General features: G+C 39.8%; 1 protein-coding gene across 4 annotated transcripts in view; it reads left to right on the forward strand.

Annotated features, from left to right (window-relative positions):
* The window catches only part of CCNB3 (cyclin B3), a 97,953-nt gene that overhangs the window by 43,170 nt on the left and 36,364 nt on the right, over positions 1-18,419 (forward strand). For 2 of the 4 annotated variants that reach the window (XM_004064162.4, XM_055375794.1), the window contains exons 6-8: positions 10,708-13,714; positions 15,108-15,203; positions 16,427-16,519. In XM_004064162.4, the coding sequence (XP_004064210.4) occupies positions 10,708-13,714; positions 15,108-15,203; positions 16,427-16,519 (3,196 nt within the window). Of the gene's footprint in view, positions 1-10,707; positions 13,715-15,104; positions 15,204-16,426; positions 16,520-18,419 lie in introns of all 4 variants that reach the window. The other 2 variants (XM_055375791.2, XM_055375793.2) reach the window with 1 other exon arrangement.

Genomic DNA, 18,419 nt, shown 5'->3' on the forward strand with positions numbered 1-18,419 from the left:
ATTTGTTTGTATCCTCTTTTATTTCATTGAGCAGTGGTTTGTAGTTCTTCTTGAAGAGGTCCTTCACATCCCTCGTAAGTTGGATTCCTAGGTATTTTATTCTCTTTGAAGCAATTGTGAATGGGAGTTCACTCATGATTTGGCTCTCTGTTTGTCTGTTATTGGTGTATAAGAATACTTGTGATTTTTGCACATGGATTTTGTATCCTGAGAGTTTGCTGAAGTTGCTCATTAGCTTAAGGAGATTTTGGGCTGAGACAATGGGGTTTTCTAGATATACAATCATGTCATCTGCAAACAGGGACAATTTGACTTCCTCTTTTCCTAATTGAATACCCTTTATTTCCTTCTGCTGCCTGATTGCCCTGGCCAGAACTTCCAACACTATGTTGAATAGGAGTGGTGAGAGAGGGCATCCCTGTCTTGTGCCAGTTTTCAAAGGGAATGCTTCCAGTTTTTGTCCATTCAGTATGATATTGGCTGTGGGTTTGTCACAGATATCTCTTATTATTTTGAGATACGTCCCATCAATATCTAATTTATTGAGAGTTTTTAGCATGAAGGGTTGTTGAATTTTGTCAAAGGCCTTTTCTGCATCTATTGAGATAATCATGTGGTTTTTGTCTTTGGTTCTGTTTATATGCTGGATTACGTTTATTGATTTTCATATGTTGAACCAGCCTTGCATCCCAGGGATGAAGCCCACTTGATCATGGTGGATAAGCTTTTTGATGTGCTGCTGGATTCGGTTTGCCAGTATTTTATTGAGGATTTTTGCATCAATGTTCATCAAAGATATTGGTCTAAAATTCTCTTTTTTTGTTGTGTCTCTGCCAGGCTTTGGTATCAGAATGATGCTGGCCTCATAAAATGAGTTAGGGAGGATTCCCTCTTTTTCTATTGATTGGAATAGTTTCAGAAGGAATGGTACCAGCTCCTCCTTGTACCTCTGGTAGAATTGGGCTGTGAATCCATCTGGTCCTGGACTTTTTTTGGTTGGTAAGCTATTAATTATTGCCTCAATTTCAGAGTCTGTTATTTGTCTATTCAGAGATTCAACTTCTTCCTGATTTAGTCTTGGGAGAGTGTATGTGTCGAAAAATTTATCCATTTCTTCTAGAATTTCTAGTTTATTTGCGTAGAGGTGTTTATAGTATTCTCTGATGGTAGTTTGTATTTCTGTGGGATCGGTGGTGATATCCCCTTTGTCATTTTTTATTGCGTCTATTTGATTCTTCTCTCTTTTCTTCTTTATTATTCTTGCTAGCGGTCTATCAATTTTGTTGATCTTTTCAAAAAACCAGCTCCTGGATTCATTGATTTTTTGAAGGGTTTTTTGTGTCTCTATTGCCTTCATTTCTGCTCTGATCTTGGTTATTTCTTGCCTTCTGCTAGCTTTTGAATGTGTTTGCTCTTACTTCTCTAGTTCTTTTAATTGTGATGTTAGGGTGTCAATTTTAGATCTTTCCTGCTTTCTCTTGTGGGCATTTAGTGCTATAAATTTCCCTCTACACACTGCTTTGAATGTGTCCCAGAAGTTCTGGTATGTTGTGCCTTTGTTCTCGCTGGTTTCAAAGAACATCTTTATTTCTGCCTTAATTTTGTTATTTACCCAGTAGTCATTCAGGAGCAGGTTGTTCAGTTTCCATGTAGTTGAGCGGTTTTGAGTGAGTTTCTTAATCCTGAGTTCTAGTTTGATTGCACTGTGGTCTGAGAGACAGTTTGTTATAGTTTCTGTTCTTTTACATTTGCTGAGGAGTGCTTTACTTCCAACTATGTGGTCAATTTTGGAATAGGTGTGGTGTGGTGTGAAAAGAATATATATTCTGTTGATTTTGGGTGGAGAGTTCTGTAGATGTCTACTAGATCCGCTTGGTGCAGAGCTGAGTTCAGTTCCTGGATATCCTTGTTAACTTTCTGTCTCATTGATCTGTCTAATGTTGACAGTGGGGTGTTAAAGTCTCCCATTATTATTGTGTGGGAGTCTAAGTCTTTTTATAGGTCACTAAGGACTTGCTTTATGAATCTGAGTCCTCCTGTATTGGGTGCATATATATTTAGGATAGTTAGTTCTTCTTGTTGAATTGATCCCTTTACCATTATGTAATGGCCTTCTTTGTCTCTTTTGATCTTTGTTGGTTTAAAGTCTGTTTTATAAGAGACTAGGATTGCAACCCCTGCCTTTTTTTGTTTTCCATTTGCTTGGTAGATCTTCCTCCATCCTTTTATTTTGAGCCTATGTGTGTCTCTGCCTGTGAGATGGGTTTCCTGAATACAGCACACTGATGGGTCTTGACTCTTTATCCAGTTTGCCAGTCTGTGCCTTTTAATTGGAGCACTTAGCCCATTTACATTTAAGGTTAGTATTGTTATGTGTGAATTTGATCCTGTCATTATGATGTTAGTTGGTTATTTTGCTCATTAGTTGGTGCAGTTTCTTCCTATCCTTGACAGTCTTTACAATGTGGCATGTTTTTGCAGTGGCTGGTACCAGTTGTTCCTTTCCATGTTTAGTGCTTCCTTCAGGAGCTCTTTTAGGGCAGGCCTGGTGGTGACAAAATCTCTCAGCATTTGCTTCTCTGTAAAGGATTTCATTTCTCCTTTGCTTATGAAGCTTAGTTTGGGTGGATATGAAATTCTGGGTTGAAAATTCTTTTCTTTAAGAATGTTGAATATTGGCCCCCACTCTCTTCCGGCTTGTAGAGTTTCTGCCGAGAGATCTGCTGTAAGTCTGATGGGCTTCCCTTTGTGGGTAACCCGACCTTTCTCTCTGGCTGCCCTTAACATTTTTTCCTTCATTTGAACTTTGGTGAATCTGACAATAATGTGTCTTGGAGTTGCTCTTCTCAAGGAGTATCTTTGTGGCGTTCTCTGTATTTCCTGAATTTGAATGTTGGCCTGCCTTGCTAGATTGGGGAAGTTCTCCTGGATAATATCCTGCAGAGTGTTTTCCATCTTGGTTCCATTCTCCCTGTCACTTTCAGGTACACCAATCAGACGTAGATTTGGTCTTTTCACATAGTCCCATATTTCTTGGAGGCTTTGTTCATTTCTTTGTATTCTTTTTCTCTAAACTTCTCTTCATGCTTCATTTCATTCATTTCGTCTTCCATTGCTGATACCCTTTCTTCCAGTTGATCGCCTTGGTTACTGAGGCTTGTGCATTCGTCACGTAGTTCTCGTGCCATGGTTTTCAGCTCCATCAGGTCCTTTAAGGACTTCTCTGCATTGATTATTCTAGTTAGCCATTCGTCTAATTTTTTTTCAAAGTTTTTAACTTCTTTGCCATTGGTTCGAACTTCCTCCTTTAGCTCAGAGTAGTTTGATCTTCTGAAGCCTTCTTCTCTCAACTCGTCAAAGTCATTCTCCATCCAGCTTTGTTCTGTTGCTGGTGAGGAGCTGTGTTCCTTTGGAGGAGGAGAGGCGCTCTGATTTTTAGAGTTTCTGGTTTTTCTGCTCTGTTTTTTCCCCATCTTTGTGGTTTTATCTACCTTTGGTCTTTGGTGATGGTGACGTACAGATGGGTTTTTGGTGTGGATGTCCTTTCTGTTTGTTAGTTTTCCTTCTAACAGTCAGGACCCTCAGCTGCAGGTCTGTTGGAGTTTGCTGGAAGCCCACTCCAGACCCTGTTTGCCTGGGTATCAGCAGCGGTGGCTGCAGAACAGCAGATATTGGTGAACCGCAAATGTTGCTGCCTGATTGTTCCTTTGGAAGTTTTGTCTCAGAGGAGTACCCGACCATGTGAGGTGTCAATCCGCCCCTACTTGGGGGTGCCTCCCAGTTAGGCTACTCAGGGGTCAGGGACCCACTTGAGGAGGCACTCTGCCCATTCTCAGATCTCAAGCTGCGTGCTGGGAGAACCACTACTCTCTTCAAAGCTGTCAGACAGGGACATTTAAGTCTGCAGAGGTTATTGCTGTCTTTTGTTTGTCTGTGCCCTGCCCCCAGAGGTGGAGCCTACAGAGGCAGGCAGGCCTCCTTGAGCTGTGGTGGGCTCCACCCAGTTCGAGCTTCCTGGCTGCTTTGTTTACCTACTCAAGCCTTGGCAATGGCGGGCGCCCCTCCCCCAGGCTTGCTGCCGCCTTGCAGTTTGATCTCAGACTGCTGTGCTAGCAATGAGCGAGGCTCTGTGGGCATAGGACCCTCTGAGCCATGTGCGAGATATAATCTCCTGGTGTGCCGTTTGTTAAGCCTGTTGGAAAAGCGCAGTATTAGGGTGGGAGTGACCCGATTTTCCAGGTGCCATCTGTCACCCCTTTCTTTGACTAGGAAAGGGAATTCCCTGACCCCTTGCGCTTCCCGGGTGAGGTGATGCTTCACCCTGCTTCAGCTCGTGCATGGTGCACTGCACCCACTGTCCTGCACCCACTGTCCGGCACTCCCCAGTGAGATGAACCTGGTACCTCAGTTGGAAATGCAGAAATCACCCGTCTTCTGCGTTGCTCATGCTGGGAGCTGTAGACTGGAGCTGTTCCTATTTGGCTATCTTGTCTCCACCATCATTCTGACTTTAGCAGGGCAATCCTCACAAATGCCATAAACATTCTTCTCTTCACTCAGGGTTCAGTGGAAAGGACCCTAATAATAGTAGGAAAACTAGTAATAGCTGCCATTTATTGAGAGCTCACTGTGATCACAGAAGTATAATCATTAAGTCTTTTTTTTTGGTAACAGCTTTATTGAGATATAATTTGCATACCAAACAGTTCACCCATTTAAAGTATACAATTCAATGGTATTTAGTATATTCACAGTTATACAGCCATGACAATCAATTTTAGGACATTTTCATTAACTCCAAAGAAACCCTGTACCTTTGGTTATCACCTCTCAATACCCCCAACCTGCCCAGCTTTGGGCAACCACTAATCTACTTTCTGTTTCTATATAGATTTCCCTATTCTGGATGTTTCATATAAATGGAATTAGACAATGTGTGGTCTTTTGTGTCTAGCTTCTTTCACTTAGCATGTTTTTGAGGTTATCTGTGTCATAGCAGGTTGTCAGTACTTCATTTCTTTTTATTGCCAAGTAATATTTCATTGCATATATACAACACATTTGGTTTACCCATCCATCAGTTGATAGATATTTGCATTGTTTCTACCTTTTGGTTATTGTGAATAGTGCTGCTATTGAATATTTGTGTATACGTTTTTGTTTGAACACTTGTTTTCAATTCTTTTGTGTATATACTTAGGAGTGTGGTTGCTGGGTCATATGGTAATTCTGTGCTCCATGTATTGAGGAACTGCCGAGCTGTATTCCATAGTGGCTACACCATTTTACATTTCCTCCAGCAGTGTATTTACTGGAGGAAATGTAAAATGGTATAGCCACTGTGGAATGGTGGCAGTGTTGTGTTTTTGTTTTTGTTTTTCCTTGAGACAGAGTCTCACTCTGTCACCCAGGCTAGAGGGAAATGGTGCAATCTTGGCTCACTGCAAACTCTGCCTCCTGGATTCCAGTGGTTCTCGTGCCTCAGCCTCCCGAGTAGCTGGGATTACAGGTGCCCACAACCACCTCTGGCTAATTTTTATATTTTTAGTAGAGATGGGGTTTTGCCATGTTGGCCAGGCTGGTCTCAAACTCCTGACCTCAGGTGATCTGCCTGCCTCGGCCTCCCAAAGTGCTGGGATTACAGGAGTGAGCCACCATGCCCAGCTGGCAGTGTTTTTTTTTTTTTAAACACCCATCATGGTAGGTGTGAAGTGGTATCTCATTGTGGTTTTTAGGTTTGCATTTCTCTGACTAATGATGTTGAGCATCATTTATGTACTTATTGGCTATTTGATACTTCTTTGGAGGAATGTCTGCTTGGATCTTTTGACCATTTTTTATGCTTTTCTTAATTTTTTAATTTTATTTTTAATTGACGTATAATAATCGTAAATAATTGTTGGTCTTTGTATTGTTGAGTTGTAAGAGTTCTTTATATATTTTAAATACAAGTCCCTGATCAGATATGAGTTGCAAATATTTTCATCCATTTTATCTTTTCACTTTGTTGATGATGTCCTTTGAAGTACAGAAATTTTTAATTCTGAAGAAGTCTAATTTATTTTTTCTTTTGTTGTTTATGATTTTGATGTCATGCCTAAGAAACCACTGCCAAATCCCAGGTTAAGAAAATTTACACCTGTTTTCTTCTAAGAATTTTAAACTTTTACCTCTTAACTTAGGGTTTTGATCTATTTTCAGTTAATTTTTATTGGTGGTGTGTATTAGGAGCCTTAACTTCATTGTTTTGAGTGTGGATATCCAGTTTTTCCAGCACTATTTGTTGAGAAAACTAACCTTTCTTAATTGTCTTGGCACCCTTCTTGGAAATCAGTTGACCATAAATGTGTTCATATATGGACTCTCAATTTTATTCCATTTATCTGTATGTCTCTCATTAACTATCATTATGCCAGTACCATATTGTCTTGATTATTGCAGCTTCATGTTGTGTTTTGAAATTGGGAAGTGTGACTCCTCCAAATTTTGTTCTTCTTTTTCAAGATTGTTTTGACTATTATGGGTTCCTTGCAATTCTATATAAATTTTAGAATCAGCTTGTCATAACCATCTGATCTTTGACAAACCTGAGAAAAACAAGCAATGGGGAAAGGATTCCCTATTTAATAAATGGTGCTGGGAAAACTGGCTAGCCATATGTAGAAAGCTGAAACTGGATCCCTTCCTTACACCTTATACAAAAATTCATTCAAGATGGATTAAAGACTTAAATGTTTGACCTGAAACCATAAAAATCCTAGAAGAAAACCTAGGCAGTACCATTCAGGACATAGGCATGGGCAAGGACTTCATGTCTAAAACACCAAAAGCAATGGCAACAAAAGCCAAAATTGACAAATGGGATCTAATTAAACTAAAAGAGCTCCTGCACAGCAAAAGAAACTACCGTCAGAGTGAACAGGCAACCTAGAGAATGGGAGAAAATTTTTGCAATCTACTCATCTGACAAAGGGCTAATATCCAGAATCTACAATGAACTCAAACAAATTTACAAGGAAAAAACAAACAACCCCATCAACAAGTAGGCGAAGGATATGAACAGACACTTCTCAAAAGAAGACATTTATGCAGCCAAAAGACACATGAAAAAATGCTTATTATCACTGGCCATCAGAGAAATGCAAATCAAAACCACAATGAGATACCATCTCACACCAGTTAGAATGGCAATCATTAAAAAGTCAGGAAACAACAGGTGCTGGAGAGGATGTGGAGAAATAGGGACACTTTTACACTGTTGGTGGGACTGTAAACTAGTTCAACCATTGTGGAAGTCAGTGTGGCGATTCCTCAGGGATTTAGAACTAGAAATACCATTTGACCCAGCCATCCCATTACTGGGTATATACCCAAAGGATTAGAAATCATGCTGCTATAAAGACACATGCACATATATGTTTATTGCAGCACTATTCACATTAGCAAAGACTTGGAACCAAGCCAAATGTCCAACAATGATAGACTGGATTAAGAAAATGTGGCACATATACACCATGGAATACTATGCAGCCATTAAAAATGATGAGTTCATGCCCTTTGTAGGGACATGGATGAAGCTGGAAACCATCGTTCTCAGCAAACTATCGCAAGGACAAGAAACCAAACACCGCATGTTCTCACTCATAGGTGGGAATTGAACAATGAAAATACATGGACACAGGAAGGGGAACATCACACACCGGGGACTGTTGTGGGGTCGGGGGAGAGGGGAGGGATAGCATTAAGAGATATACCTAATGTTAAATGACGAGTTAATGGGTGCAGCACACCAACATGGCACATGTATACATACGTAACTCACCTGCACGTTGTGCACATGTACCCTAAAACTTAAAGTATATATAAAAAAAAGAATCAGCTTGTCAATTTCTACAAACAAGCTAGCTGGGATTCTTGTACAAATTGCCTTGGATCTGTGGATCAACTTGGGAAGTATTGATATGGGTTTTTTTTTCTTTCTTTCTTTCTTTCTTTTTTTTTTGACGGAGTCTCGCTCTGCCACCGAGGCTGGAGTGTGGTGGTGCAATCTTGGCTCACTGTAACCTCCACCTCCCAGGTTCAAGCGATTCTCATGCCTCAGCCTTCCCGAGTAGCTGGGATTACAGGTGTGTGGCCACCACACCAGCTTTTTTTTTTTTTTCGTATTTTTGTAGAGACATGGTTTCACTATGTTGGGCAGGCTGGTCTCGAACTCCTGACCTGAAGTGATCTGCCTGCCTCGACTCCCAAAGTGCTGGGATTACAGGCTTGAGCTACTGTGCCTAGCCTGACATCTTAACAATATTAAGTTTTCTAATTTATGAATATGGATGTCTATCTATTTAGATATTTAGTTTTTTGAATGGTTTTTTACAGTTTCCAGAGTATAAGTTTTATGTTTGTTAAATTTATTTCTAAGCATTTTCTTCTTCTTGATACTATTGTAAATGGAATTGTTTACTTAATTGCATTTTCAGATTATTCATTGCAAGTATACAGAAAGACATTTGATTTTTGTATATTGATTTTGTGTCCTGGAATCTTGCTGAAGTTGTTCGTTCTAATAGTTTTCTGTGTGTATTCCTTAGGATTTTCTCTATATAAGATCATGTCATCTGTGAATACAGATATTTTTACTTTTCCAAACTGGATGACTTTTATTTAGTTTTCTTGCCTACTTGCCCTGGCTACAACCTCTAGTATAATGTTGAATAGACGTATCAAGAGTTGGACATTCTTGTTTTCTCCCTGATCTTAGGGGGAAAGTATCAGTCTTTCACCATCAAGTACGATGTTTGCTTTGGGTTTTTTTGTAGATGCCCTTTATCAGGTTGAGGAACCTCCTTTCTATTCCTTGTTTGTTAAGTGCTTTTTATCATGAAAGAGGGTTAGATTTAGTCAAATGATTTTCCTGGATCTTTTGAGATGATCATGTCGTTTTTGTTTTCTATTCTATTAATATGATGTAGTATGCAAATTGAATTTTGAGTGTTAAATTAATTTTGCATTCCTGGTATAAATTCCACTTGTTTATGGTGTATAATCCTTTTATATGTTGCTGGATTTGGTTTGCAGTATTTGGCTGAGGATTTTTGCATCTATATTCATAAGAGGTATTGGTCTGTAGTTTTCTAGTGGTATCTGTCTGTTTTCGTTATCAGAGTAATACTGACCTCATATAATGAGTTAGAAACTTCACATTTTTTGTGTTTCTTTGAAGAGTTAATGAAGAACTGGTATTAATTATTGTTTAAATGTTTGGATGGAATTGAAGCCATTTGGGCCTGGACTTTACTTTGTGAGTAGTTTTTGATTATTGATTTGATATCTTGTTATAGGTCTATTCTGATTTTCTGTTTTCTTCTTGAGTCAGTTTTGGTAGTTTGTGTCTTCCTAGGAATTTGTCCATTTCATCTCAATTATCTAATTTATTGACATTCAATTGTTCATAACGTTCCTTTAAGTGTTTTTGAGCATACTAATTTGTTGAATCTTCACAATAAGCCTATGAAGGAGATATTATGATCCTCATTTTATAGGTGAAAAAAACTGAAGCACAGAGAGTTAACTTGCCCAAGGTCACCCAGTCAGTAAGTTGGAGGAGCCAGGATTTGAATCCAGGCAGTCTAGCTCCAGAATGCATGTTCTTACCATAGCTAGACTATCTAAAGATCTTCTCTAAAAGTTATCAGGAGGGACCTAGAATCTATCTGGTCAAGCAGAACCTTTTGAAGCACTTTTTTTTTCTTAACAAATCAGTGGTTTTTCATTCTGTTCCTAGATTTGTACAGCTATCACCACTATCTAATTTTAGAACTTTTTCAATACCCCCCGTCCACTAAATCCATACCTATTAGGAGTTCTTTTCCCTTCCTAATCCCCCTTTCTACTCCTACCCCTGTCCCAGCCTCAGGAAACCACTAGTCTACTTTCTGCTGTGGATATACCTCTATGGGTATGTCCATTTTGCATATTTCATATTGAACTAAATCATATGATATCTGGTCTTTCGAAGGTATTTACTCCTGCTCAGATTGGTGATTATATCTGCCTGAAATTCTCTCTCTTCTTATTCTGAACTTTAGTCTTTCTGTGATTTGGTCTCACTAGATTCATCACTCTAATTGAATATACAATCCTATTCAAAACAAAGCTTTGCATCTGGCACATGTGACAAGTTTCTATTTTGAGCTTTTTATTACCTCCATTGGGAAAGCATCTCCTTAATAGTCCAGGGTGAGGGGAATGTAGTTAGATTCTACCAAAGTTAATTACCAGCCCACCTCTCTCATTAGCCTTCAAACAATGTTAATTTCAACCTGAAGTTTACCAGCTGCCTTGGGTTGATAGACAAAGACAAATGCAGCTAGTGAAGGAGACTGATGTATGAAGAGATAACTCATACAATGTGATAAGTATTATAAAAGCCTTTGTATATAAGGTAATGAAGCATATATAAGAAAGCATAACATGAATTTCTATGGAAAAATTATAGAAAAGTGTAGGTATCTAGGCCATAGAAACTATACAGTGTACTACTTAAGTTGATTCACCATGGTACCTACTGATTTTGTCCCTCTAATCTGTCTTATGGGGTTGAAGCCCCTTCCCCTTTCATACCTTTAGTAAATATAGCAACAAAAGGAAATGGTAGGTGAGGATTCTAGGAACTACATTTTTCTTACCCAGACATTGTTTCCTTCACAGGCATAAGCTGGAAGTCACACCAGTAGTAGCCTCTACTACCGTGGTACCAAACATTATGGAGAAACCACTCATTCTAGACATATCCACCACCTCCAAAACACCCAACACTGAGGAGGCATCTCTCTTCAGAAAGCCATTAGTTTTAAAGGAGGAACCCACTATCGAGGATGAAACCCTTATCAATAAGTCATTATCTTTAAAAAAGTGCTCAAATCATGGGGAGGTGTCCCTACTGGAAAAGCTACAGCCCCTGCAGGAGGAGAGTGACAGTGATGATGCGTTTTTTATAGAGCCAATGACTTTTAAGAAGACACGTAAAACTGAGGAGGCAGCCATCACCAAGAAGACATTATCCTTAAAGAAGAAGATGTGTGCAAGTCAGCGGAAGCAGTCCTGCCAGGAAGAGTCGTTGGCTGTGCAGGATGTCAATATTGAAGAGGATTCTTTCTTTATGGAGTCAATGAGTTTTAAGAAGAAGCCTGAAACTGAGGAGTCAATCCCCACCCATAAGTTATCATCTTTAAAGAAGAAATGTACCATTTATGGGAAGATATGCCACTTTAGGAAGCCACCAGTATTGCAGACAACCATCTGTGGAGCAATGTCCTCCATTAAGAAGCCATTGTCCTTTAAGAAGAAGCCTACCACTGAGAAGGAGACACTTTTCCAAGAGCTATCTGTATTGCAAGAGAAGCACACCACTGAGCATGAGATGTCCATCTTGAAGAAATCATTGGCCTTGCAGAAGACCAACTTTAAAGAGGATTCCCTTGTTAAGGAGTCGTTAGCCTTTAAGAAGAAGCCTAGCACTGAGGAGGCAATCATGATGCCACTAACATTGAAGGAGCAGTGCATGACTGAGGGGAAGAGGTCCTGCCTGAAGCCATTAGTATTGCAGGAGATCACCTCTGGAGAGAAGTCGCTCATTATGAAGCCATTGTCCATTAAAGAAAAGCCATCTACTGAGAAGGAGTCCTTTTCCCAGGAACCATCTGCATTGCAAAAGAAGCACACCACTCAGGAGGAGGTTTCCATCTTAAAGGAGCCCTCGTCCTTGCTAAAGTCTCCAACTGAGGAGTCACCTTTTGATGAGGCTTTGGCTTTTACAAAGAAGTGTACCATTGAGGAGGCACCCCCCACCAAGAAGCCTTTAATTTTAAAGAGGAAGCATGCCACTCAGGGGACAATGTCCCACTTGAAGAAACCACTAATATTACAGACCACCTCTGGAGAAAAGTCACTTATTAAGGAGCCACTGCCCTTTAAAGAAGAAAAAGTATCTTTAAAGAAAAAATGTACCACACAAGAGATGATGTCCATCTGTCCAGAACTGTTGGACTTTCAGGATATGATTGGTGAAGATAAGAATTCTTTCTTTATGGAGCCAATGTCATTTAGGAAGAACCCTACAACTGAGGAGACAGTACTTACCAAGACATCATTGTCTTTACAGGAAAAGAAAATTACTCAGGGGAAGATGTCCCACTTAAAGAAGCCACTGGTCTTGCAGAAGATCACTTCCGAGGAGGAGTCATTCTATAAGAAGCTGTTGCCCTTTAAGATGAAATCTACAACGGAAGAAAAGTTCCTCTCCCAGGAACCATCTGCATTGAAAGAGAAGCATACCACCTTGCAGGAAGTGTCCCTCTCAAAAGAGTCATTGGCCATCCAGGAGAAGGCTACCACTGAGGAGGAATTCTCTCAGGAACTATTTTCATTGCATGTTAAGCATACCAACAAAAGTGGGTCCCTCTTCCAGGAGGCTTTGGTCTTGCAAGAGAAGACTGATGCCGAAGAGGATTCCTTGAAGAGGTTGTTGGCTTTGCAGGAGAAAAGCACCATGGAAGAAGAGTCCCTTATCAATAAGCTATTGGCTCTGAAGGAGGAGCTTTCTGCTGAGGCAGCCACAAACATGCAGACACGATTATCTTTAAAGGAGAAGTCCACTGCTCATGGAAAAGTGTTCTTCCTGAAGAAGCAGTTGGATTTGAATGAGACCATCAATGAAGAGGAGTTCCTTAATAAGCAGCCACTGGCCTTGGAGGGGTATCCCAGCATTGCAGAGGGGGAGACCCTCTTCAAGAAGCTTTTGGCCATGCAGGAGGAGCCCAGCATTGAGAAGGAAGCTGTCCTCAAGGAGCCCACTATTGATACAGAAGCTCACTTTAAGGAACCTTTGGCCTTGCAGGAGGAGCCCAGCACTGAGAAGGAGGCTGTCCTCAAGGAGCCCACTGTTGACAGAGAAGCTCACTTTAAGGAAACTTTGGCCTTGCAGGAGAAGCCCAGCATTGAGCAGGAGGCCCTCTTTAAGCGACACTCAGCTTTGTGGGAGAAGCCCAGCACTGAGAAGGAGACCATCTTCAAGGAGTCTTTGGACTTGCAAGAGAAGCCCAGCATTAAGAAAGAGACCCTCCTCAAAAAGCCATTAGCCTTGAAGATGTCTACCATCAATGAGGCATTCCTCTTCGAAGATATGATAGCTCTGAATGAGAAACCCACCACTGGGAAGGAGTTGTCCTTCAAAGAGCCATTAGCCTTACAAGAGAGTCCCACCTACAAGGAAGACACCTTTCTCAAAACATTCTTGGTCCCCCAAGTTGGAACCAGCCCAAATGTGTCTAGCACTGCCCCTGAATCCATAACCAGCAAGTCCAGCATTGCTACCATGACCAGTGTGGGCAAATCTGGTACCATCAATGAGGCATTCGAAGATATGATAACTCTGAATGAGAAACCCACCACTGGGAAGGAGTTGTCCTCCAAGGAGCCATTGGCCTTACAAGAGAGTCCCATCTGCAAGGAAGACACCTTTCTGGAAACATTCTTGATCCCCCAAATTGGAGCCAGCCCATATGTGTTTAGCACCACCCCTGAATCCATAACAGAGAAGTCCAGCATTGCAACCATGACCAGCGTGGGCAAGTCCAGGACCACCACCGAGTCCAGTGCATGTGAATCTGCTTCTGTTAAACCTGTCTCACCACAGGCCAAGGGAACACCAAAGGAGGTATTCATCTCCCTTTCTTCTTAAATTAGATAAATTGTTCTTTTTTTAAAAAATTTTTTATTTTTAATTTTTTTTATTATACTTTAAGTTTTAGGGTACATGTGCACATTGTGCAGGTTAGTTTCATATGTATACATGTGCCATGCTGGTGCGCTGCACCCACTAACTCGTCATCTAGCATTAGGTATATCTCCCAATGCTATCCCTCCCCCCTCCCCCCACCCCACCACAGTCCCCAGAGTGTGATATTCCCCTTCCTGTGTCCATGTGATCTCATTGTTCAATTCCCACCTATGAGTGAGAATATGCGGTGTTTGGTTTTTTGTTCTTGCAATAGTTTACTGAGAATGATGATTTCCAATTTCATATACACCATGGAATACTATGCAGATAAATTGTTCTTTGATATCCTGGAGGTGGCTGCTAGCAAAGTTGTTTTTTTTTGTTTTTTTTTTTGTTGTTGTTGTTGTTTTGCCTTCCTAAGCAGTTGAGCCATATATAGTAAGTTATTGAGAGTATCCCTCTACCTAGTGAGAGGGTGATATTTCTTAGGTTTACTTCTGGTTTTATTTAATGATAGGTGACGCAGAATCATCTCTTCTCACCTTTTGTAGCCTGAGGTTACCCATGATTTGGGATACATTTCCCAGGTTCTTTGGCATTTTTCTCTTAAGTTGGCCTTGTACAATCTCTTGACTTCCTGATTGGCACAGTGATAGATCTAAGCAATCAGAAAGTATTTATTCCAGTAATACCCACAAGAGTCTGGACTACTGTGCTATATACTTGGGCTTTGCAATAGTGGTCAGGTAATTTCATTCAGGAAATTGCCTTTCTTAGTAATTGTAATTTGCATCACAGTGGACTTTGGTAAAAAATGAGCAAAGTTCATAGGAGCATCTCCCAAGGAAGGTGGTCTTTACGTTGTAAATTTGCATAATGAAGGGATGATATTTAGCAAGCAGGAGGAGAAATGTCCTTTTTGTAGCAAAACATCCTGGGTAAAGGTATAGAAAGGAGGAAAAGACTACCAAGATGAATTGGGCCAGATCAAAGCATTGACATAATTAGGGACCTAAGAAGACAGGTAACAAAGCTGAAATAATAAAATAAGAATGTCCGTCTTGGAGAATCTTCAGCTTACCTATAAAAAGGGTCCCTTGTTCCTAGGGCAGCGAAGGTATATACAATGAAGACTAGGCATTTCTTGATCACTGGACCATAAGAGGATTGCACAGCCAAGGAGTACTGTGTTATGGCCCAACATATACAAGGCTTGAGACACCTTAGCAGAAGAAGACAGTGGGGAGAAAGGAGTAATCATTGATATGTATGTGCTAAGTCTTCCTTGGAATAATTCTCATAATATGTCTTTTTGGTGATTTCTAAGCAGATAACCCCACGGGAAGATATTGATGAGGACAGCAGTGATCCAAGTTTCAACCCAATGTATGCCAAGGAAATCTTCAGTTACATGAAAGAGAGAGAGGTATTTAGGTTGCTTGGGTTGGGCAATGATTTCTAGTTTTCATTTCCTCATCATTCCATCCTTCAGTATGCAAGTTGAAAGGAGTGGTAATAATGATGATAAAAATAATAATAGCAACAACTAACATATTGGTAGCTTACTGTGAGTTGGACATTGTACTAACAGATTTGTAGACATTATCTTAATTCTGTCAGTAACTTCATGATGGTAGGTATTATTATCTCCCTCTTACAGATAGAGGAAACTGCCCAGAGTCATGTAAGTGGTACATGGTAGAGCTGAGATATGAGCTAAAGTCTGATTACCTTGAAGACCATAATCCTGTACATCTAATTGCTAAGAAGACAGTCTTAGACACAAAAATGGTCAAGTAGTCTCTGAGTGGCTGTTCTTAGAGATCTTTTTCCTTCCCTATGCATGTTTCTGGCATTGTATGCAAAATCGTATTCTTTGTTTCATCTCTCCAACCTGGTGAAGTTTTCTTTCTCCTTTGAAATCTGCCAGTCTCCTTTACCACTAATATTCATCAATTCTAAAGTTTCTTCTAACTCTCTCAACAGAACAGATGGGACCAAGATTATCTACCAAGCAGAATTTTTAGCAGGTCATGTATAAGAGGGTGGGAGGATGGAAACCCACCTACAGATCCACCTATCCTCTTTATAGAGAGAGTGCAATTGATTAACTGACTCCAAAGCCCACACTTTTTCTGGCATACCTAAGTAAGGGACATCTTTGTTATAATAAAATTGTGAGCCTTGGTTCAGCAGTATCAGTTTCACTTGAGATTTTGTTAGAAATGCAGAAACCTAGCCCCATCCCAGACCTTCTAAATCAGAATCTGAAGTTTTACATGATCCCCAAGTAGTGCATATGTATGTTAAAGTTTGAGAAGCACTGCTCTATATAGCACGGTATTGTGCTTTAGATTGAATTGCAAAGAAAGGGCAGAACCTTTTTGGCATTTGTCTACAGCTGTAGGTGTGTTTCTGCCCTTATTTCCCCCTGGATTCTTCAATATCCACTCTGACACTTGAATATCACGTGTCTATTTCCCAAAGCATAACTGCAACTTGCCTGGAAAAGGATACTTTGATCTGCCCCTCTCTAATACCAGTTGAAAACAAGGAGTTAGAACTATGAGGGGGAAGTTAATTGTTAAGTTACAATTTTGAACTATAAGAAGAGTTTATTTATTAACATTTCTTTCTCATCAATGCCAGGAACAGTTTATACTTACAGATTACATGAACAGGCAGATTGAAATCACCAGTGACATGAGGGCCGTTCTTGTGGACTGGTTGGTGGAGGTGCAGGTAAGCCTGACAACTCCTGCCTTAAAGAGCTGCTGTTCTCTTTCTCATTCAGGGCTGCCAGGCCAAAAACATGGTAAAAATGTACTGGGTCTATAGAGTTGAATAAGCTGTGGTTCCTGCCCTCAAGGAGCTCATGATTTAGGAGGCAAGATAAGATCTGCAGACAAATAAGTGTAATACAAAGTAGAATATACTAAGTGCTCTAAGAATGTTTCAAATAAGATACTGTGAGAACTAATTGAAAGGAGAGACTCTTTCTAGAAAAGGCAGTGACGGTATGGTCGTTTTATCATTCTTAAAGTCTTGTAAAAGTATATCTAGTGATTTGGATTGGGGTCGATGACAAAGTCTTTCGAACTTTGGGTGGAATGGATAATAGGAAGGACAGTGTGGCACAGGACATGGCAGGTAGCTGTTTGTCCAAGGTGAGATATTGAGGGAATACTGCTATGAATACTTAATTATTATTTTATACTAAGATAGGAGAGCCCAGAGTAGTACATAGCATATAGTAGGGGGTCAGTAAGTATTTGTTGAATGAATGGAATTGAAAGAATTGCTATGGAGTTTGCAAGGAAACATACAGCATGGTCAGTCTACGCTCAGCAGTCTTAGTATGTAATTAGGAAGAAAAGACAATATAGTTTTATATCCTTTGTTAAGTATCAGAGGAGTGGTTCAGGCTCATTTTGGGGTGACAGACCAAGGAATTGTGGTAGACACAGTATATCTGAACATCAGCAAAGCATGAAAATGTCTCTCATCTTATGAAAATGGTAGAGAACAGTAAATCAGGTAAGAGTAAAATTTGGGTAGATCTTAAATAAGTGAAACAGAACCCAAAGATTGCTTATCATTGCCAAGCTGGAAAGAAATTTCTAGTGACTGCCATTGGACTTTGTTCTGCTTAACATTCTCATTAGTAATGTAAATGAGAACAGAGAAGATGTATTCATTAAATTCCTGGATGGCATGAAACTAGGAGTAGGGATAGGAAATAAATGGCTTACAGAGAAAAAATATCTCTGCCAGCTGGAATGATGAACTAAATATTTTTTATTTAAAGTTTTTGTTATTGCATAAAAATGTACATTATAGCAAAGTAAGAAATTATAATTACCTGTGATCCCACAACCCCAAACTGCTGTTCTCATTTGTTTGCATATATTATCCCCCCATCTTAAGCAGTGGTTATCCATTAGGGATGCATCTCAGAATCAGATGCCCAGGTCCTATCCCAGACTTATCCAATCAGAATTGTGGGGATGTGGCCCAGGCACACATATTTTTATAAAGCTCTATAAGTTATATCAATGTATACCCCTTGAAAGAGAATCTCAGTTCTAGAAAATACCATATTGTTTTTATAACCTTAGTTATATGTAGTGCTTTTATAACTCTTTGGTTTTTTATTTTAAAATAACCAAATAACAATAATGACTTTTTGGATATAAAGTTCCATGAAATTTTAGCATTTGTTTGGAAATAATCAATTCATAAGAAATTGAAAAAAAGGACAAAGAGAGCCTGTATACCCTTCACCCTAGTTTATCCCAAAGATGACATCTGGCATAACTATAGTATAGTGTCATGGTCAGGAAATGGACTTTGTTATAATCCACAGACCTTGTTTAGATTTCAGCAGTTTTACATGCACTCATTTGGGGGTGTGTATAGTCTATTTGATCACATTTGTAAATAAATATTTAGTCTATTTGTTCACGTGTAAATTTTGTAATCACTACCACAGTTAAGGTACAGAACTGTTCCATCGCCACAAGGATCCCTCATGCCACTTTTTGTTAGCCATAACCATCTCCCTCCCCTCTCCTTCCTGTCCCTGACAAGTTATTTGTTTTCCATCTCTATAATTTTGTCATTTCATGAATGTTATATAAAT

This window comes from Gorilla gorilla, chromosome X (assembly GCF_029281585.2).
Source record: "Gorilla gorilla gorilla isolate KB3781 chromosome X, NHGRI_mGorGor1-v2.1_pri, whole genome shotgun sequence".
In the NCBI taxonomy this organism is placed as follows: Eukaryota; Metazoa; Chordata; class Mammalia; order Primates; family Hominidae; genus Gorilla; species Gorilla gorilla.